Raw genomic sequence first — 21,038 nt, forward strand, 5'->3', positions numbered from 1 at the left:
CCTCATATATTAAAAGATGTTTGTATTTATATATTTTACATTATTACACAAACAGGGAAGCCATACGAGCAGACACGCTTGCATAGCTCCCTAACTGACCTGTTCAATTTAGATGACAATGGAGGCTCACTTTGCATGCATTTCACACGAGAGAAAGCTCCTGCCCTTCCTTTTTACACTGAATGTCACCCTCTCTGTAACCCCATCCCCCTTCTCATACCAAAAAACCCTCTCCCTTTTCATATACTTCTTTTCCCCCCCTTTCCTTTCTCCACTGCCCCAACATTTGTTTGTTTGTTTGTTTATTTGTTGCTTAACGTCCAGCCGACTACGCAGAGCCATATCAGGACGAGGAAGGGGGGGATGAAGGGGGCCACTTGTCAAGCGATTCCTGTTTACAAATGCACTAACCCATTACTTGTGTCCCAGCAGGCTTTAGTAAAACTAAATTAATACCTACTGGAAGATTACCAGTTTCCAGTATGTTAAAATAGGCTTAACCTATCTACTGCTGGACTTACATCAGAACACTAACAGATTAAACTATACATGAATCGCGAGACAAGTGGCAAGAGAAGAGATTTTTGGAAAAAATACAGGTGAATGAGCAAGAAGGCAGAAAAAAGAAAAGAATTCATGAAGAAAAAGAGAGCATGACAGGAAAGAGGAACCAAAAATCTACCTAACAGCAAACTAGAAAGCTCCTGCGGTTCCAAAAACAGGAGGGGCCTTTAATTTCATAACCGCAGTGCCCCACTGCGGGCGCCCCAACATTTACAGAGTGTGACCAGAACAGAATGTTACACGTGATGATTATTAGTACAATTGGCATGGACACATTTGAAGAGTAAAAAACATCACCCGGGGTTACAGCATGCTCTCTCATTCACAAACAATTATCTTTTTCTTGTTTCACTTTTTTGTTAAAATTAATAAAAAGAACTGTTCATTCTTCATGGGTGTGATAAATGCTGAATGTGTACATGCAATAAAATCACACAATCACACAAAGAAACAAACGCAACTGAATATCTGGACTGTTGTAATCACTCTGTTCGCCATCTAATCCTTATGGGGACTACTATAGCACACAGGTGTAATTGTGCGCGCAATAACCAGGCATGGGAATTGAAAATTGTAAAAAAGGCGGACAATTTATAAGTCGACGGCGCGAAGCGCCTAGCCTTACTAGGGGGGTCCCGGGGCATGCCCCCCCGGAAAAAAATGTTCTCCAAAGAACCCAGATGGTGCAACCTGGTGTCATCTGAGCTCCAAGTTTGCCATTAAATTCTGTTTTTAGAATCAGAGTTTTTAGTACAAAAATTTACCAATTTTTGCTTTTTTGAAGAAAAAAAATATATACATGTATTATATGGTTTAAATTTGTAAAAAAAATCAATCTGTTGAGACAAACAGGAAAATGTAACTTGTAACACAATCTGTGCAATCTGGTTTACTTTCAAACATAAAAGTTCAATAACTGAGGCGGGCGGTAGCAGTGCGTGAACAAAGTACGGAAAGTTTTCGCGGGCTTTTGCGCAAAGGCCAAAGTAACCGGTGCTTTTTTTGTGTGCCTCCCCCCTTTATTTTTTCGGCGGACACTTTTGCATTTTCGGCGGAACAAAAAAAAAATTCGGCGGAAATCCGCCGTTCAGCGGACAATTCCCATGCCTGATAACTGGTCTGGTTTGCAGCCTTTGAAATCTAAAATGGCACACATTTCTTGGACTTAGCCAATGGCAGGCCGATTGTAAATAAATTTACATTTACAGTTCTCACTTGTTTAGCTTTATGCTCACTCAACATTTCTTGCTGCTAGTATTGTCAAGAAGTCCATCCCCTGGTAATTTTATGTTTCACAATATTTGATGACAAAAACCCCAAACCCTTCCAGTTTTGTGCGGCTGGAGTTATGGGAGAATATATATATTTTTCTATCACAATGATTGGAGAGTTGTCTTATCACAATGATTGGAGAGTATGATGTTACAAATTATAGGCAGCTTTGATAATTCATGCTTCCCAGTAGTTATAATATATCAAGCCATTTGATCTTATAGGAGAACAATCATGCTATTCCCAACAGGGCTCTATAGCTGAAGGCAATAAAATTCAAGACTATAAAAAAGAAAAGAAAAAAAGAAATAACACGAAAGGCTTGTTTTTCAAGGCAGTCGACTGAATGCAAAATGTGAAACGCACCCTACAACAAAGCTACAAGTCATCTCACTCATAAATTCAATGTAATAATGATTGGTCAAATAACACTCATTTAGTAATTAGCAAGTGCTCACCAAAGCTTCAAGGACAACACTAGGACGAGTAATAATCATTCTTGTTCTTAATCCATCCTCCCACAAAGTGATACATGTATAGTGATAACAGTGCTTGACAACAGAACCAATGATTGAGGTGAGCATTGAAGTTTCTGTACACGGTGAATGGACATGAGCAATGGACAGATAAACTTTCACATCGGTGATCAGTCAAGACAACCCCACCAAAGACAGAAGACAAACTGCAAACTCAAATCAATGGCAACAAACACCAAACACTATGTACAACATGCAGAAGTCCCATCAGCTGTCACTTTTTTCTTCTCTAGGACAGAATAATGCACAAACAGCTGACCTTTCTTTATTTTTTTAGGACAGAATAATGCACAGACAGCTGACTTTTCTTTCTTCTCTAGGACAGAATCACGCACATAAAGACAACTTTTCTTTCTTCTCTAGGACAGAATCACGCACATAAAGACAACTTTTCTTTCTTCTCTAGGACTGAATCACGCACAAAAAGCTGATTTTTCTTTCTTCTCTGGGACAGTCATGCAAAAACTGATCATCCATACATATGCTTTTATTTACAGTTGGCGTGGGACAGAACAATGAACCAGTCATGTCAGTAGGATGCCATTCAAACACACATTAAAACTTGACACATTCACACACATGCACCACTCAGCAACTCAGACTAAATGATGACAGTGAGACAGCTAAAAACCTGGCATCCAGCCAGCTGAGAGTGGAACACTTAAAGCTTACCCCAATCATAAACATTCAAAGTTTCATTCACACAAGTGTGCACTTTGATTTGATGGGTGGACATGCCCACACGCTTTTTCTTTTTTCTTTTTGAAATGGGATAAACGCATGGCCTGTTGTCAACAACATTCCAAACATTTACTTGTAATACTTTGCTTTTTCCAGCAGAAGTTATGCTACTGAAAAATGTATCTGCTGACTGCTTGGATTATTTGTCTTCGTGTTTAATTCTCATCTTTCCTTGAAGATGAAGCAGATAGTTGTTTTTGTTAGAATGAAAGAGGCAAGTGCTGACTGCAACATAATGAGTGACTTTTTTTTAATTAAAAAATGAGTAAAATGTACCATTCAGCCCACAAGCTTAGTCATACGAACTAGTGGTGGTACTAGTAACAGTCGTAGTAGTAGTGGTAGTGGTAGTACTTGTACTCTAGTAGAACCAATGGTAGTACATGTAGCGGTAGAGGACTAGAGATCTGCAGAAATCATGCCCTAGATCCCCTTCTCATCAATGACAAACACAACAACTAACATCTACACAGTAACCAACACCACTACTGATAATACCTGTCCACCAAACAGCTTGATATATCGTCAGTCATTTGAAATTGTAGCAAGCTTGGTCCTTGGCGCATGGAGGCCTGGTATGTATGGTTGACCAGGAGGGTCTGGATTTCTTCTTTGTCTTCCACACACACAAATCTCAGTTCTACTTCTTCTAAACTCTCACACAGTTGTACGCACTTAATGCAAAACCTGGTCAGAAAAAAACATCAGTTCGTACAAACCCACGCAGCACTCAAAAAGACATACGGACGCACACGTAAAAGACATGTCCACTTCTCCTCAAGGCCAAAGAAGACGTGTCCCCAAATATTTTTTTGACTACTGGAAGAGAGGCAGGCAACGCAACAACGATGACCCTCACATATCGACGCCAACCAATGACTGTTTGACAGACGGCGGCTCTGTGAGGCCAGGGCTCTGGGTGGGTGGGTGGGTGGGTGGGCGAGTCACGCACGAGAGATCACCGTGACGGATGGCTGGCTGGCTGGAGTTGGCACTAAAGGGGGAGGGGCTCCGTCATTTCCGTACATGTTTGGATGAGCCTGATCGAGCATTGTCCTCTTTGGAGGCGCTGCCTCGCCGCAGCCCAGAGTTCATTTGCGCCATCATGGGGGGGCCCTGCTGCATGGGGGTCATGGACATGCGGGTCATTTCGCGCTGCATTTCCGACCCCGTCGGGATGCCACGGTGGAGGCGAGTGCTACTTCGTCTCTCTCGCTCTCGGGAGATGGGACGGGGGGAGGTTGCTGTAACAAAAATGGAGGAAAATGTCAGACTTTTGTTCCACAGATTGAACGAGTGTTGCAATAAGATCAAACGTGCAGACTTTAACAGATTGAATGACGGCTGTGATCAGAGAAGACTACGTGCAGGTTTGACTTGTATCACATGTTGAAATAGTGTCAGAGAAAGCCAATTCCTGATTTGGTTTGCATATTAAGTGAGTTGTAACAGTTTCTTTATTTGGTGTTTAACGTCGTTTTCAACCACGAAGGTTATATCGCGACGGGGAAAGGGGGGGAGATGGGATAGAGCCACTTGTTAATTGTTTCTTGTTCACAAAAGCACTAATCAAAAAATTGCTCCAGGGGCTTGCAACGTAGTACAATATATTACCTTACTGGGAGAATGGAAGTTTCCAGTACAAAGGACTTAACATTTCTTACATACTAGTTGTAACAGTGACTGCTTAAGCAGTTCAAGCCTTTGTGCATTTCTAAAACTAACTTAATAAGATATATTGGTAGTTCAGATTCAGAGCATAATCTGGAACACCGTAGTGTTCAAATTTTCCACTGAACACTTATGTGTGCTGACATTTTAAATTAAGTTAATAAAACTGAACTGTTTTTAAAACGCCATCCAAGATATTCATAGCCATAGTTCAGAATCACACTCAGAGCATGCGACCCACTCCAGTATTCATTTTTATTCATTGGTCCTTTGTCTGACGTGCCTCTGTTCCAGACTTTTTACTGAAATTAAAACTTTTTTTGTTTCCATGCATGAGTGTACAAAAAAAGGTGTGCCTGAATGATGTACATGTTGAAATTACATGCAGTAGTGTCGTTTTTCTGCTTGAAATTGTTGGCAGTTTATGTAGAGGTTACATGCTGAGTCTCAGTGATTATTAAAAATAATGGTCGAAGTTGGCGGATCATGAAAAATGCGGGCTGCAGCGAGCTTTTTCATGACCGCGAACTGAGACCATTATTTTTAATAATCACTGAGACGAGGTGTGTAACCTCTTTATTCCTCCTTTCTTCAGTTATTCAAAGAAAACAGGAGTTTTTGTGCGAAAGTTTGATCGAATCCGAATCACTCAACCAGTCAACCTGCGCAGGCGATCGATTAATGCGCGGTTGTATAGTTCCGTGCAAATCATTCCATTCTGTTAACACTTCTTGTCAGTTTCCCTGTTTTGGACTAAAATCAAGTACACGTGTGCATTTGGTTGCGTGTGATCTGTTTATAAAATGAAATATTGTTGAAAACTGACCGTCAGATTGCAGTCAGTGTTGTCGAAGAAACTGAGTGAAAAGAAGGGGAACTACTCTTGTCGCTAGACAAAGTATGAGTTACTTGCCTTGGGAATTTGCTTGTGATGAACGTTTGTGCACGGCAGATCTAGATTCAGAAAACAACCGAACTCATGGATTTTATATGGAGATTCATGTGTTCAGGCCTGTAGTTGTTAATTTAAATGCGGTATGTTTGTATTGTTTGCTCCAGAGATGTATACTTCGTACGTATAGAGCGTTCGGAACTTTTCAGTCGCAAAAGTAGTACCGAAACAGAACAGCTTCTCAACCCATTGCACTATCGAGGATTCAGGCTGTTGCTGGCTCGTTATTTGTTTGGTTGCTGGGTCATTATCAAAAAATAACTAGCTCTACAAGTTTACAGAGGTAAAGAAGCAGAGGGGGGAATAAGCTTTGTTACCTTCTCAGATTGAATGGCGCAAATGCTGCCGAGAGCATACTGTGTTGGACTGAATGCAAGAATAACTTGAAACATGTGAACTCATGAGACCATGTCAATACCACTGTGTGTGTGTGTGTGTGTGTGCGTACATGTATGCCTGTGTGTCTATGTGAATCTATCTGTGTCTAACAGTGTGTGTATGAGTATGACAGTGTGTGTGTGTGTTTAATAGTGTGTGTGTGTGTGTGTGTGTGTGTGTGTGCACGTGCATGTTTGTCCTTGAGTGTACGTGTGCACGTTGTATGTTTGTGCCAACCAGTGTGTATACTGCTGTGGTACTGCATTGCAGAAAACCTTTCTGCAGTTCAGTCATACAGCTACCCTTTTCAGACTAAAGCACCAGCTAAAACAACATATCAGAAGACTGTGGTTTATTCACTTTTTTTCTCCCCCAAAAACAGAACTCATTTGCTTCTTTCATAATCAAACACAGTATCAACTGCAGACCAGACACGCTAATAATAATCATACAACTATACAACATACAGTGACAAATTCAGTGCAACATACAGTATATAAGTGTCTGTAGATGTTTGCTTAACTTGACAAGTGCATGCATGCCTGAATTTGTGTGTACATGCATGTGTGTGCATACAACAGAGAAAGAGAGAATGAGACACAGAGAGTGAAACAGAGACAGAAAGACGGACAGAGAAAGGTGGGGTCGGTTGGGGTGTGACTGCTTTTTGACCCAAACAGTTGAAACTGTACAACTACAAGAAGTATGTTGGATTATTACATACACAGGTAAGAAAAAACTGACTATCTCTCCTATCCTGCCAGCTATATATCCATAAAAAAAACCCACCCAAACAGAAGTATTCCCCAGTTTGGGGGGGGGGGGGGGGGAGGCTTCAAATCTAAGTTTAACTTAAATACCTTTCGCAATGAAAACTGTCCTTAAACCTCACATCTTCCAAAGAGTGTGGTACACTACATATCTTTGAAGACTCACTATTTCTGCAGTATGCTTGTACCAGTGCATTATTAAGAAAACATGCGTCTTCCACTTCAGTTACACGCAGAACTCAATGCAAGTGCTGTGCCGGAAGAATTCATTGATCTACAATTTAATAACCCCCAGAAAAAAAGAACATGCATTCCAACAAGGTGCAAATTCATATATTTCAGACTAGTCAAGAAATGTACGGGATAGCGTTATAAGACTGCATTGTAAATAAATTACACTTCATATTAATGCCAAAAGCTTATGCTTTTTATTTTAAACTTGCACTCTCTTCATTTATTCATGAGATCCAAGTGCTTCCAAGTGTACAACACTAAACTCTAAAGTATGTTCTGTCCACATGGTTCCATAATTTGCAGATGTTCTGTGCAGTGAGTCGCTGCTCTTCCACCATGTTCAACAGTAAGATTAAACCTTACTGCATCCCACGCATTTGCTCTCTTCACTTCTGATCATTCAAGAAAACACCTCATTATCATTCTAGCAAGACTTTGTGTTAATAATGACAGGTTTCATCTCAAGTTACTGGTCTTGGCTAGTAGGTTTAGGTGGCTTTGAAGGCACACTAGGTCTTGTACTCTTTTTTTCTTTCTTTTTCCTCTGTTTAAAAAACAACAACAAACCATAACACCTGCAATTGACGATGTTGGGAAATAATTAGCAGGGTTTTCACGGGCTGTGAAAAAGTTATATTCCTTGAAGGTGAGGCAAGCTGAGTTATACATAGCTCACTTCGAATAACCAGTGGAAACACATCATTGGCATCACAGTGAATTATATTAGAAAAAGGCATATCAAGCTGTTACTGAATATTCCCCAAACAGCCTTTTTTCTTTTTTGTTATACAAAATGAGCAATATACGTATATAGCTCAGCGTGCTTTGTCTCCAATTTCAAAGGATACTACTCTTTCACAGGCCTAAGTACAACCCCTGACAGGAGTAATTTATGGAATTCGTCTATTCCTGATTGCTAATGATTTGCACTCCAAACGACCATGACCTCAATGTCATCCAAATACGTGTAGTTGCAATGCACAAACAGTCTCGTATTCAATGCGGTTAAGCCAAACGTTGAGTCATTTCCTTTCAGAAAAGGATAGGAGTCTCTCAGACACAAACTTCTTTCTTTCTTTCTTTATTTGGTGTTTAAGGGGGGACAGGGTAGGCAAGCACTTTTTTTTTTTATTTTGGAAACAGCTTGCTGCTTGTTTGATTTTTGCAAGCAGAATAACCTAATTAAGGGAAACCATTTTAAATTTTGAGTGAAAAGCAATTTTTGGGGGTTTTATTCACCAAAATGTGAGAAAAACGTTATAAAATGTGCTTATTTTAAAATGTTGCAGTTTGTGAACCAGTGCATGTTTTGATCCAATTTTTCTTCTTTGCAGCAATATGTGTGTGTTTAATAATTCTGTGTATCGAAAAGCATTTCTAAGCAATATATTATTTTAATTTAGCATTTTCAGTTACCGGTTCAGTTCTGATAAGAAAAATACATGAAATCCTAACTGTCAGACTCATAAAAACCCAACCAATGCACTGAACTCTTATTCCATACACAGAACTGATGCTGTACAACTCATAAACAACATATACAAAAACTGAACAAATCCATCAAGCCTTTCAAAAGTTGCAACATTTTAATTGTAGCGTTTTGTCTGAAAATTACATTCAGAGAAAACAGCATTTTAAAGATTTGAACCAGTACATAAAAAAACCAGTAGCACAGTGCACCCTGAATTCATATGTTTTTATCAGAATGACCACTTTACTATGTAGGGAAAAGGATTTGACAATCAAATTATCAGGATTTTTTTTATATACATCATATGAAAACAGCCATCTTTGTTTGTACCGATATGAAAACATGAATCAGAACCAAACTGTCAGACTCATAAAAACCCAACCAATGCACTTAACTCTTATTCCATACACAAAACTGACGCTTTACAAATCATAAACAACATAAACAAAAATGAAACAAATCCATCAAGCCATTCAAAAGTTGCAACATTTTAATTACAGATGTTTGTCTGAAAATTACATTCAGAGAAAACAGCATTTGAAAGATTCCAACCAGTACCTCAAACTAGTAGCACAGTGCAGCCTGAATTGATATGTTTTTATAAGAATAACCACTTTACTATGATGGGGAAATGATTTGACGATCAAATTATCCAGACTTTTTAAAAAAAATCATTTGAAAACTCATCTATGTTAGTGCAGATATGAATCAAAACGAAACTGTCGGACTCATAAAAACACAAGGAATCCACTGTATTCTTATTCCATGCACAGAAATGGTGCTTCACAAATCATAAACAACATATACAAAATTGGAACAAATCCATCTTGCCATTCAAAAGTTACAACATTTTAATTACCACATTTTGTCTCAAATTACATGTAGAGAAAACAGCATGTAAAAGAGTCTCACTAGTACCCCGGTAAACTAGTACCACAGTAGAGCTTGAATTAATGGGGTGGTTTTTTTTTTAACCAGAATAACACTTTAACTATGAAGGGGAAATGATTTGATAATCAAATTAATCATATGAAAACATTAAAAAAGTCAATTATCTGTGTTTGTGCTGATATGAAAATATTGATCAGAACCAAACTGTCAGACTCATAAAAACCCAACGGATGCACTGATTTCTTATTCCATTGCATAGAAATGATGCTTCACAAATCATCAACAACATTACATAATTATATATACACAAATGGAACAAAGCTATCAAGCCATTCAAAAGTTGCAACATTTTAATTACAGTATTTCTGTGCTCAATCCTAACACTGCAGCAAATTTCTGTAAAGCTGAATGTCCCTTTCCATGTACCAACATGGTCATACGCGGATTATTTAAAATGCAACTTTACCACCCGAAGCGTTGCAAACACCGGGAGAAGAGTAAACAACTGCAGACTTGAATGGACACTCATATGCACTCCAGATGCAGGGCCTGTGCAAATCCTTGGGCTGATGCATCACCTTCTTTCATAATCAGACTGCTATCAGACAAGCATTCAGTACAGGATATAGACCTTTCAGCAATAGATTGAGCTGATCAATGTTGACAAAAGCCCAACACATGTCAGCGGAGTGACGTTGCACAATACCAGTATCCATATCTGCTTGTGATGGGTCAGAAGATGGCAAAGTATCTGTATCTTCTTATGGTTGGTCAGAAGATGGCAAAGCTGATGTTTCTGCTGTGGAAGAGGGTAGTTCCGGTTTAGCAAACTTTTCCATCAGGTCAATCTTTCTCCTCGCTGCCACCACAGGAGGACTGGCTCTCCCCTTGCTCCAACCTAATAAATACACAAACACTGATTTAATATTTGATACAACTGTCCATGGTTTTTGTTTGTAATAAGCTGCAAAATTTAAGACTCAATATAAACGTCAACAAGTGCTTGTACTTTATTTTGCAAATGACCATGTTACATGGGGTGTACCTCAACTTTTTGGCTAGGCCGGTAAATCAGAAATCCCAATCAGCCCCCAACCACTGAACCAGGCGGGTTTTCTTACAACCACCTCAGCGGCTCGTACCCACATATGTCGGTTGACGAACACACACACACACACAAAAGACATTCATTAATTGGCCCCTATCACAAAATGTACATGTCAAGTTTACTATGGGATTTGAGTAACCACACAATCACATACACACAGGAACTAATACTGAAACTACATGTAGCTGAATTATTTTCTTTCTTTCTTTCTTTCTTTTCTTATTTTTCTTTTAAAATTAATTTATTTCATCACACTTGCTATGTATTTGCTTGTTTCTTGTCTGTTGTCTGTTTTGTGTGTGTGTGTGTGTGTGTGTGTGTGTGTTCTGTGTGTGTGTATACATTTTCAGATTTCCTAAACCTAGCACTGTTTGCAGGTGATCTTTATGCTTTTGATTCATGAGTTGCATCCCCAGTCCTTTAGTTTAACTCTTTTTTTTTCTTTGGTGAAGTAAATTGGATCTATTTTTTTATTCCTTAGTTAATGGAAAAGATTTGACAACAATATTGCTGTCAATGATAGGTTGGTCAGCCATGCTGGTGTAAACCAATCCTTTAGAATTAGAGAACGCTCTCTAGTAGGGTACTTATTTTCCTACGGTCAATGACCAGAAACAGAAACTGTGTCAGTCGTACATCGCTCAGATGCTGCTTCTCAGTTTGACCCCAGACAAAGAATAATGATGACATGTTACACCATAGTAAGCTCTCAAGGACTGGCCAGCGAAGAACAATAAAATAGGGGTTGTGAAGACGATATCACAGAGATGATTGAGGGAGGGAGGGAGGGGGGGGGGGGGGGGGGTGCGGCGGCGGCATGGTCAGTAAATTGGATCAAGAAACACGCAAAATACTTCAGACACAAACTGTTTATCATTTACCTGCAAACCCTAACACATTCTTACGACAACAACAACATAACAATGTGCAATAAATCACGTTGTCAAACAAACAAGATCGAAAAGAGAAAGAAGCAAAACCCACCTCGTCGAGTCAAGAATCTTAGAATGTCGTCTGCTTCAATACGATAATGTTGGTTCATTTCGGAGTGTTGTTACTTCCTTCTACTGTTCGCTGCTGCTGGTTCATCTTTCTCTGATATTTCTTGCCACTATGCCGAACATTTCCAATGTTAGGGTTGTTCTCCGCAGCTCAAAACTTTGAAAAATGCTGCTGAATCGGTGAAAACGTCATGGATTTGTTGACACCGGGGGACTGATAAGTTGTCTACTGCGCTTGCGCCAAATGCCTTTGACCTACATATATTTGCATATATTAATTCCGGGGTTTCGGTTGGAACGGATTCTCTCTCTTTGTGCCTATGTCAACGGAAATTCCCCAACGGTGATGACGTCATCTTGAAGAACGGAAATTTCCACACAGTTTGAACAGCGAAGGGTCATGTCATGTGCGCACATTTACCAGCACGGAGTATCCAAAGTTGACCATTTTTTCGATTTTTTTGATAAAACACAGACAAAAACAACAAAACATCGGTTTGAAAATGGTTTTATTTACATGAATACATGTCTAAAATGACAAAAGCAGATTATTGAATGCATTCCAGGATGTTCAAAGGTGTGAAAAATGCAACAACCCCAAAAAGGTGTATGAGACCAAAAATAACTCATTTTGCCTACCCGGTCTGCCCTTAACGTCGTTTTCAACCACGAAGGTTATATCGCGACGGGGAAAGGGGGGAGATGGGATAGAGCCACTTGTTAATTGTTTCTTGTTCACAAAAGCACTAATAAAAAATTTGCTCCAGGGGCTTGCAACGTAGTACAATATATTACCGTCTTACTGGGAGAATGCAAGTTTCCAGTACAAAGGACTGAACATTTCTTACATACTGCTTGACTAAAATCTGTACAAAAATTGACTATATTCTATACAAGAAACACTTAACAAGGGTAAAAGGAGAAACAGAATCCGTTAGTCGCCTCTTACGACATGCTGGGGAGCATCGGGTAAATTCTTCCCCCTAACCCGCGGGGGGTAGACACAAACTAACAGTTATGAACACATGAAATACATTATATACACTAGTTACAGATGATGTATGTATATATCACGGACCTACCAGGTTGACAAACACAGTACAGTGAGGTTACAGTAATCACAAGAGAAACGCTAAAAACAACTCCCAAGCTTTGGTTCCCCCAAACAAGACAGAAAAACACGCTGGGTGCAACAAGAATCACAATAATTACAAATATACAGTCATGTAGTCATTGTTAACAAATGGCAGAGAGATTATGTACAACATAAGGATCGTCATTTAGAATCAAATTCTGCTTTTTAATGGAGCACAGTCTTACTTGTTACCTCAATATCATTCTGTCTTCACTCAAAACCACAGTTTAACATCTTACACCCGAAAGTGATTTTTTTTTAACATCTTACACCCTATTGACTTTTTTTAAAATTCAAGACAATCAAAGATGCACAACCAAGCACACAACCTTCTTAACTCACTCATTTTTCAGTCAGTCCCATTTTGAGCATAGAGACGCACAACCCCATTCATACAACAAACAAGCACCTACATTCACACATCAAATGCTTACCGAACAACATTCATCCGATTCATTTCACACTTCCAGTCATGTCAAATTTCAAACTCCTGCAACTTCTAATCGGATCCTGTGTGAGGTTAAGTCTTATGGTTCGCACACACTCTCATTGAATGTCAAGCATTTTCAACACCAAGCGTACGTTATCAAGGTTTTATGTGGGTAGCAATGTCACCTGCACTGCTCGGCATTTATGTAAACGTCTCAACTCACACACGCTTATTTTTAACCTGGTTTTTTTTTTTTACACACTCTTTGTACACATGCAAAAAATGCAGAGTAAACAAAATGTGCCAGCTAATGCTAGACGTGTTGGCTGTCACTCCCACCCCTTGTGTTCGTGTAACTGCCAATTCTTTCTCCTGGCACTTCACAACAAGTAACAAAGGTGTGTGTGTACTCCACTCCACTGGTTTGCACCTGCTGGCAGAGCATTCTTCAAATTCTGACACGAGTGTCTCTGACAAAAACGCATACGACACCCAACACTGAAGTCCATCATCTTAGCTGTAGTAGCTCTAGCAACAAAAAAAGTAAAAAGCTGCATGAAGGAAGTGTCAGGGTTTTTGTTTCTGTGGCCGACCATCGGCGGCAACGCGTCGCACTTTGGAGCCTTCGAAGCTGTCCCTGACGAGCACGGGCAGACCGGAGCCCTTGAAACTGAGGCGCCCCCCTGTGGAAGGGGTAGCCAAGCGCTCACTGGCCCGACTTTCCGTCACCCCCTCCTGCGACTCTGATCCCTTGGTGGCCAAAGACAGACGCACAGGCAGCCTGTCCTTGGGCCGACCTGACCCCCTCACAACATCTGAGGAATCAAGAAAAACAGAAAGAACAAAAAGAGAAACTCAAATAGCCTGAGCAACAGAGTACTTAGTCAAGCACAAACAAAACACGATGAACCTCCAAGATGAAGCTTTGTGCTGAACGAATGATCGACTGCGATGAGCAATGAGGTACTTGGTGAACTGATAATGAAGTGGGCAAGAGAAACAGCTCGAGGTGGACCAGAAAGACAAAGAGTAGCCTCAATGGTACAATACCAACAGTGGAAATATTCAATGATATGAATGTTTCAAAATAAACAAGGGAAAAAAAAAACTGCATTCACAAAGAGACTGAAAGCAGGGCATGCAAGGCAAAGGAACTAGATATCAAGGAATGAGCCCGAGGAGCCAGAAGCATGCAAGAAAATCCATGAAAGTAAAATAAAGGATAAAAGCAAGTTTCTACACCTAGGGTGCAATCTTCTCATCCAGGAAAGGAAAAAACAAGAGGGATTTGAAAGGAAAACAACAGCATGTAATCTCCGCAACGCATTAACTTGATTAAGCATTATATGTACAGTATATTAACAGCAGAGCTAAACTAGGTTAAGTAATGTCAGCATCTTGAGCAGCAACTACAGTGAAAAACCAATCTCCAATTACATATACCACAGACTCTTAGAAAAGATTACGATACTGAAACCTGTACCTGCCTATATAATACTCTGTGCATCTTTAAATGTTGTATTCTATGATGCAGAATACAAGTTTAGGACACTTGTGAAATTAAATGCACATTTAATGCAACCAGTACATGCAAGACCACAACAGTACACAGCTCAAGACAAGTGATAAGAAAAGTTAGACCACAGATAACTTTTTGATGCAATGGAAAGAACTACACTGTGGTTAAAAAGATGTCAATGAAACAAAGAAACAAAACTCAACCAATAAACCAAAAAACAAACATTGCAGATCGACTAAAAATATTCACTAAGTTCAAAGATGAACAAAAAACAACCTTCAAGATCAACTTAGAACAAGTACACGCCCGCATAATCCATCTGAACCTGGAGATTTTTACTCTGGATACAAGCTTGGGCCTTCAAGAAATCAGAAACTTCCACAGAATAAGTAAGCAGGCCTGACTGTCTTGCCAGCAGAAGTATCTGCTCTGTGTGATTATAGCAGAAAGATCTGCTCAGTGTGATTATAGGAGAAGGATCTGCTCAGAATGAGCCTGCCTTAAAATGAAAGAGATGTCACGTCAACAGCATGCCAAAGATTGACTGCAACAGATATGCCAGATCAAGAAACTAAGCTGTTTTTGTGAAAGGACAATCAAACTGCCCCCTTAAAAGCAGCTGGCCCTCAAAGACGACTGGAGATGACTACATGTATAGCCACGGCCAGTAGTTCAAACAGGACTGCATCAACAAAGTCTCCAACTGATGAGGAACACAATTTCGCTTTGATGCAGAAACAAGGCAACAAAGGAAAAGTTTGTAAAACACAAAATAAGTAAAACAACAGAGTGATCTCTTTGAACAAAATTGAACAGTCAAAATAACGAGATTCAAAATAACGACAAACGCAACTGATATTTTACTCACGACGGCTTAGTTTCAGACAGTTCTGTCAAAACACTGCACGCTTTTTCAACTTGATTTCTTCACATGCTTTATTCGTCACTTATAAAATCTGTAAACACAGAGAGAAGGAGAAAAAGAAAGAGAAAAAGAGAGAGGGAGAGAGAGATCTTGGTAACTCATAACTTTACTACGTACCATTGTGTTCCGAGTTCACTATCAACACATGCACTGATGCAGCTCAAACAGTACATTGTCCATAAAAAAAGTGAATTCCAATATTGCTTGCAGAACTGCAAACCCTGTCTCTGTTTTGTAGGCACATGTACTGTTGTGTGCATATTTCCAAACTTATTAAATAGCTTTGTTGCCAATAATGAAGGTTCAACCCCACGATCTATCAAAAAAGGTTAGGAATGACTGAGAGATTGTGTCTATTTAATTGAATATCTACAAGATGTCAACAACTGATATGTTTCACACCAATGCTTGAAACAGTACTCTCACCTCCTAGCCCCATGACCTTCTAACAGAAAAGTTCAAAGCACCATGTCAGATTTACTGACATTCCAATTTGCATCCTTGACATCATAAGTGATGTTGGAATGCCATACCTGAGATTTGAGCTTTTTTCAAAACTTTTGTACAAGTCAAGCAAAGATCCATTAAAATTTTTTTAACTTTAAGGCTAGACCAGTGTACGAAACTCTGTCCCCTTAACATTCATGGCCCTGAATTTGACTCCGTGTGGTTTTGATGGGGCACATGTTTGCCAAGATCAATCATTCAAACCCCTTTAATGTAGTCACATTTTAATGACATACTCTTTCATGAAGTTACAGGGACCCCTCTCATCAACATGTGACCCAAGGGGATATGGGGCTGAAGATTAGTGGAGAGAGAGAGAGAGAGAGAGAGAGAGAGAGAGAGAGAGAGAGAGAGAGAGAGAGAGAGAGAGAGAGAGAGAGAGAGAGAGAGAGAGAGAGAGAGAGAGAGAGAGAGAGAGAGAGAGAGAGAGAGAGAGAGAGAAAGAGAGAGGTGCACTAGAGTAAATCTCTTAATCGTTAGGTGAACAGCCACTACCTAAACAGTCAGTGTCTGCATCTGCATATAACTCAACACAAACAAACAAACTGTATCACCATCACTTGTCTACCTACAAATAAGTGCACATGGAAACTTTTTCTAAGAGTAATATGAAGCCCTCTTCTATTTTAACAACTTGCAGTAAAAACCACCCCATCCAGATTCACTGCTACAAGTACAACTTACACATACATGTGTACATGTATGCATAGTTGCAGTTACTAGTTAGTGGTTTTATTCCAATAACAGAGTACATTCATATGTGTAACATCAGCTGCCTGCATATAATTTCTAAGTAAAAAGTTACTGTTACATGGTACGAATGAGTTTGCCACAGCTGTTAGTTATACATAAACTGGCAGGTACGGAAGCATATGATGATGCGAATTGCGATCTGCAGTACCTACATTCTTACATCTTTTCCTTCCATTTCAGGTTTGCTTTGTCAACAATGTTTTGGGAGGCTTTTGGTTTTATTTTTATTAAAGAATAAGAGATAATGGCACACAAAATCCCCTTTGACCTTATTGTTGAGTTCACATCATTTTATCTTGTATCAGAAGTGTCACAACCAAACATAACAACAGTGACTGCCTGAAATACCATTCTCTTTGTCAATGTCAGCCACCAGGTAAGCATGGAACGTACACCAGTACTAGCAAATTAATTAAAAATAATATTTCACCTGCCCTCCAATCCCAAATAAAAACCCAGTACATGGATGGAAAAGAAGTCTAAAATTTAAAGAACAATAAACCTAGTACATGGGTGAAACTGATCAGAATTGAAAATAAGGAAAATGAGGCCGGGGTCCAGGGGCCGCTCAGGCCCTGGTTGGGTGCAGGGGCAACGCCCTGCTAGGGGGCCCAGGGGGGCAAAGCCCCCCCAGAAGAAAACGAAAAATCAGGCTTTTAAGGGTCAAAGTAGGCCTCTCCTGGTATCTCAAACACACAAATTTGCACATTAAACAATGGTAACAAATGCCAAGCTGTAGCCCGATAATTCGCGCGCTCAGTGAAACAAAGACCAAGCGATGTCCTGTCACTGTGTTAGGGGAAATACGGATCGGATCGCCGGCAAAACAAAAAAAACAAAAACAAATGTTTTTTTTATATATTTTGTTAAAACATTTTTAAAATAAGGAATTCCTTATTTGACCAATTTTATTTGGCGGATTTCCGCCCTGAGGCGGAAAAGTTTCACCCATGCTAGTAGTGTAGTACAGAGCAAAAATTCTGCACAGTTGATGAATAGCCCATGCATGGTATACATGCACATTACACACACTGATGTACAAGACTCAGAAATCGATCAATATCTAATTAATACCATACACAGGAGACTGTACCAAAAAGGTGTTGAAAAAGTTGAAAAAACATACACTGACAATGTCAAAAGCCACATGGATATTACAGGTACACTTTGACTGTTTTACAAGTGTTTCTTTCCCGGAGAGGGAGGGAGGGGGTGTGGGGGGGGGGGGGGGGGGGGGGCATAACAAAAAAATGGCAAAAATGTGAAGAAATGGAATGAAGTGATCGCAACATTATAAAGAAGGGAATAAGCGCTAAACTGGTGCAAAACAAGTAGGTTAGGGGTGAAGTTTCTATTTACAAGTACAAAACATGTATGCAAGAAAAAGCTGGCTTCAAAACAATTACATTAGCGAAAGGACAAAATATACATATCCTTCTTACTCAGACTCAGAGCTGAGGGGTTTACTTGTTTTCTACCCAGGTCAATGAAAAATAATCCAACCACTAGAAATCTAAACTACCGTCACCAGGAATTGCAGGGTTAAAAATTACTTAGTAGCAAAAGCCTTACAGGAGGTGTTTTTTTTGGTTGACAAAACGAAAAAAATAAATATATGAAAAAACAAGCTCTTCCATGAATCGCCAGCAGATAAACACTGGTCTGAAATGAAAAGTTGGCATCTACAGTTGACGCTACGATGTTGGCTATAGATATGCTGATGGCCCTGCAAATGTATACTCATTAAAGTGATACAAACCGAATCATGAAGCTCTTAAAATACCCTAGTCCTATACCTAACAGCATGGCGCTCTAGGCATACTACGACACTTACTGTTTTATTCCTTATTTTTCCTTTTTCTGGTCAGATAGAAAAGAAACAATTTCTTGTGAAAAATTATGCACACCTACACATGTTCAAATTGAAAATAAAAATAAAATACACTGCAACACTACAATTGTACTTTCACAAACTATGCTCTAGCCAATTTCCACCTGCAAAAACGTCCCCTATATTATTTGAACCAACCAATTTCCATCTGCAAACCCGTCCCCTATGTTATCTGAACCATTTTCAAAATTGTCCCACTGTCCTCAGCAACTTCCTTTGTGTTTTAAATAGGACCATCGTCTAGTTTCAAAGGAATGACATCGGTTATTTTCTTCCTTGTCTATGATCATCAAAAGCGATGCACCCTCACCCCCCTTCCCCTAACTACTCAAAAAACAGTTTTCATTAAGAGGCTGGTGGACAATTCAGTATTTAACTTTTTTATTCATTTATAGATCATGGTACCCCTGGAAAAATTATGTTAGTTTTTACTTTAAGTCTAAAACAAAATGTTCTGGATTTGGTAGCATTTTTATATTATTATGAATTTATTTTAGAAATGAACTGATAAAGCTTTTTAAATTATGAACAAATGATGAGCAAGATTATGAAACTTATTTACACAGTAAAATATAAGGGGGAAAAAAAAGTAAGATGTTTAAAGATAATATTTACATGAAATCATTGAAAACGATGATAATCAAAAACAACATGGCTGGCAGCTTTCAGGTATAAAGTACATGTACTCCAGAAAGGATAACACAGGACAAAACATTGCAAAGAATTTCACTTATAATATGGGGAAATAAAAGCTGCAAACAACCACGTTTGATAAATTAAATAATTCATAACTTGAGTAAACTGGAGTAAAAAGTAAACAAGAAACATTTTGAATGTGTGGTTGTTTTCAGCTTCAAAACAAACACTGAACATAATAATCACAATAAGCAAAATATTATGATACAGATGAACACACAAGGTATTGTCAACAGAATAACTTACTGTCCTTTTTGTACATAATAAGTAAGCTCCATATGGAATGAAAAAAACACCCAACTTAACAACTTGTTTTCTCTCTGACTGTATCATGGTACACGAAAAAACAGTATGCTGCTCAAGAGTTTCAACAGGACTGATACACAAAATTATAAATTAAAAAAATCCCGTCTGGTTCTCTTGAGTTCTGATCCTGTCCCTGTAAAGTTCAAAGTTAATGACTGATGGTTTTCTTTTCATCCCCCCCCCCCCCCCTTTCCAAATGAATGTCAAGAATCACATAGCAAATCTTCCCTGTTGGGTATATGTATACTGAATAAGTCACGTTAATGAAGCACTGTTTTATTGTCAGAGCAGATCTGCATTTCGCAGTACAACAATGAGTTCTGGGTGGTAAAAAAAAAAAAAAAAGAAACAAAAATGACAGGGCCAAGCTCTGGTAGTGAAATCTGTGCTTTTAATAAAATGTACCGCCCTTGTACTTACTTAGTGTTTCTCAGACAGCTAGTCTGCGTTTGGCAAAGAGAAACAAATATTCAACCTGTAGTTTCAAGCCTTGGAATATCAAGTGTACAAATATTCTGAAATCTTTTTTCTCTTCTTAATGCATTTTTCCTGCGAGAATCTGGGGAAACTTTGACTCTTGTTTAAAAAAAAAGATGTAAAAAAAGACTTAAAAAAACAACAACTCAAGACCCATTTTACCCTCAAAATGTAATGAAAACCTATTCAAATCTAAGGATCCCAAAAGTGAAAATTGTTTCCTTTCACACTTTTTTTTTTTTTTTACATTGTTTTCCGATGAAGAATGACTTCCTTCAGATGTAAGAAACAAAACTCAAAACAAAAAAAATCCTTCCCCTTAGCTAAAACATGGTTAAAAAATGGAAGTCAAAACTTCACTCGAACAAAAAATAATTTTAATCTTATTTAGCTTAACAATTCTGCGCTCGAAGCAACTGAACGTGAAAGGCTGGAGTAGTGCAATAAACACTCACTAGGACAACACAGATCAAAAAGAACACACACCCACACCTCCACACATAGAGGACAGAGTTAAGAGCAGATACTCACTATTGTAGTCGTTCGACGCCGGAACCATCTGTTCAGGTCGCGCTCTGCTGCCAGGAATGGCGGTTCCCTGCATACCGCGCGCTGTTGAAGTGTGCAGCTTGCGATCTCGGTCGAGATCCTCTGTGCCACGACCCCCCTGAGAAAGAGAAGTGAATATTTGTTTGAATAAACCAATACCAAAAATAACACACCGCCCTGATAGTGATAAAGAGAAATAAAGCACGTTTTCAATTCAAACTGAACAATACAAAAGACTGATTTAAACACATCAATACAACA

The 21,038-nt window shown here is 39.1% G+C and overlaps 1 protein-coding gene across 8 annotated transcripts in view; it reads right to left on the reverse strand.

The window, feature by feature from the left end:
- Nucleotides 1-5: 5 nt before the first annotated feature.
- LOC138958880 (casein kinase I-like) overlaps nucleotides 6-21,038 on the reverse strand; it is a 42,867-nt gene continuing 21,834 nt past the window's right edge. The window contains exons 9-12 of one of the 8 annotated variants that reach the window (XM_070330204.1): nucleotides 20,760-20,895; nucleotides 20,172-20,194; nucleotides 18,693-18,718; nucleotides 13,856-13,969 (exon numbers count right to left, since the gene is read on the reverse strand). In XM_070330204.1, coding sequence (XP_070186305.1) covers nucleotides 20,190-20,194; nucleotides 20,760-20,895 — 141 coding nt within the window. In that variant the 3' untranslated portion in view covers nucleotides 13,856-13,969; nucleotides 18,693-18,718; nucleotides 20,172-20,189. Of the gene's footprint in view, nucleotides 4,358-6,451; nucleotides 10,379-11,572; nucleotides 13,970-18,692; nucleotides 18,719-20,171; nucleotides 20,195-20,759; nucleotides 20,896-21,038 lie in introns of those variants that run through there. The other 7 variants (XM_070330199.1, XM_070330203.1, XM_070330196.1 and 4 more) reach the window with 7 other exon arrangements.

The sequence above is a fragment of the Littorina saxatilis genome, linkage group LG2, assembly GCF_037325665.1.
Source record: "Littorina saxatilis isolate snail1 linkage group LG2, US_GU_Lsax_2.0, whole genome shotgun sequence".
NCBI classification, from domain to species: domain Eukaryota; kingdom Metazoa; phylum Mollusca; class Gastropoda; order Littorinimorpha; family Littorinidae; genus Littorina; species Littorina saxatilis.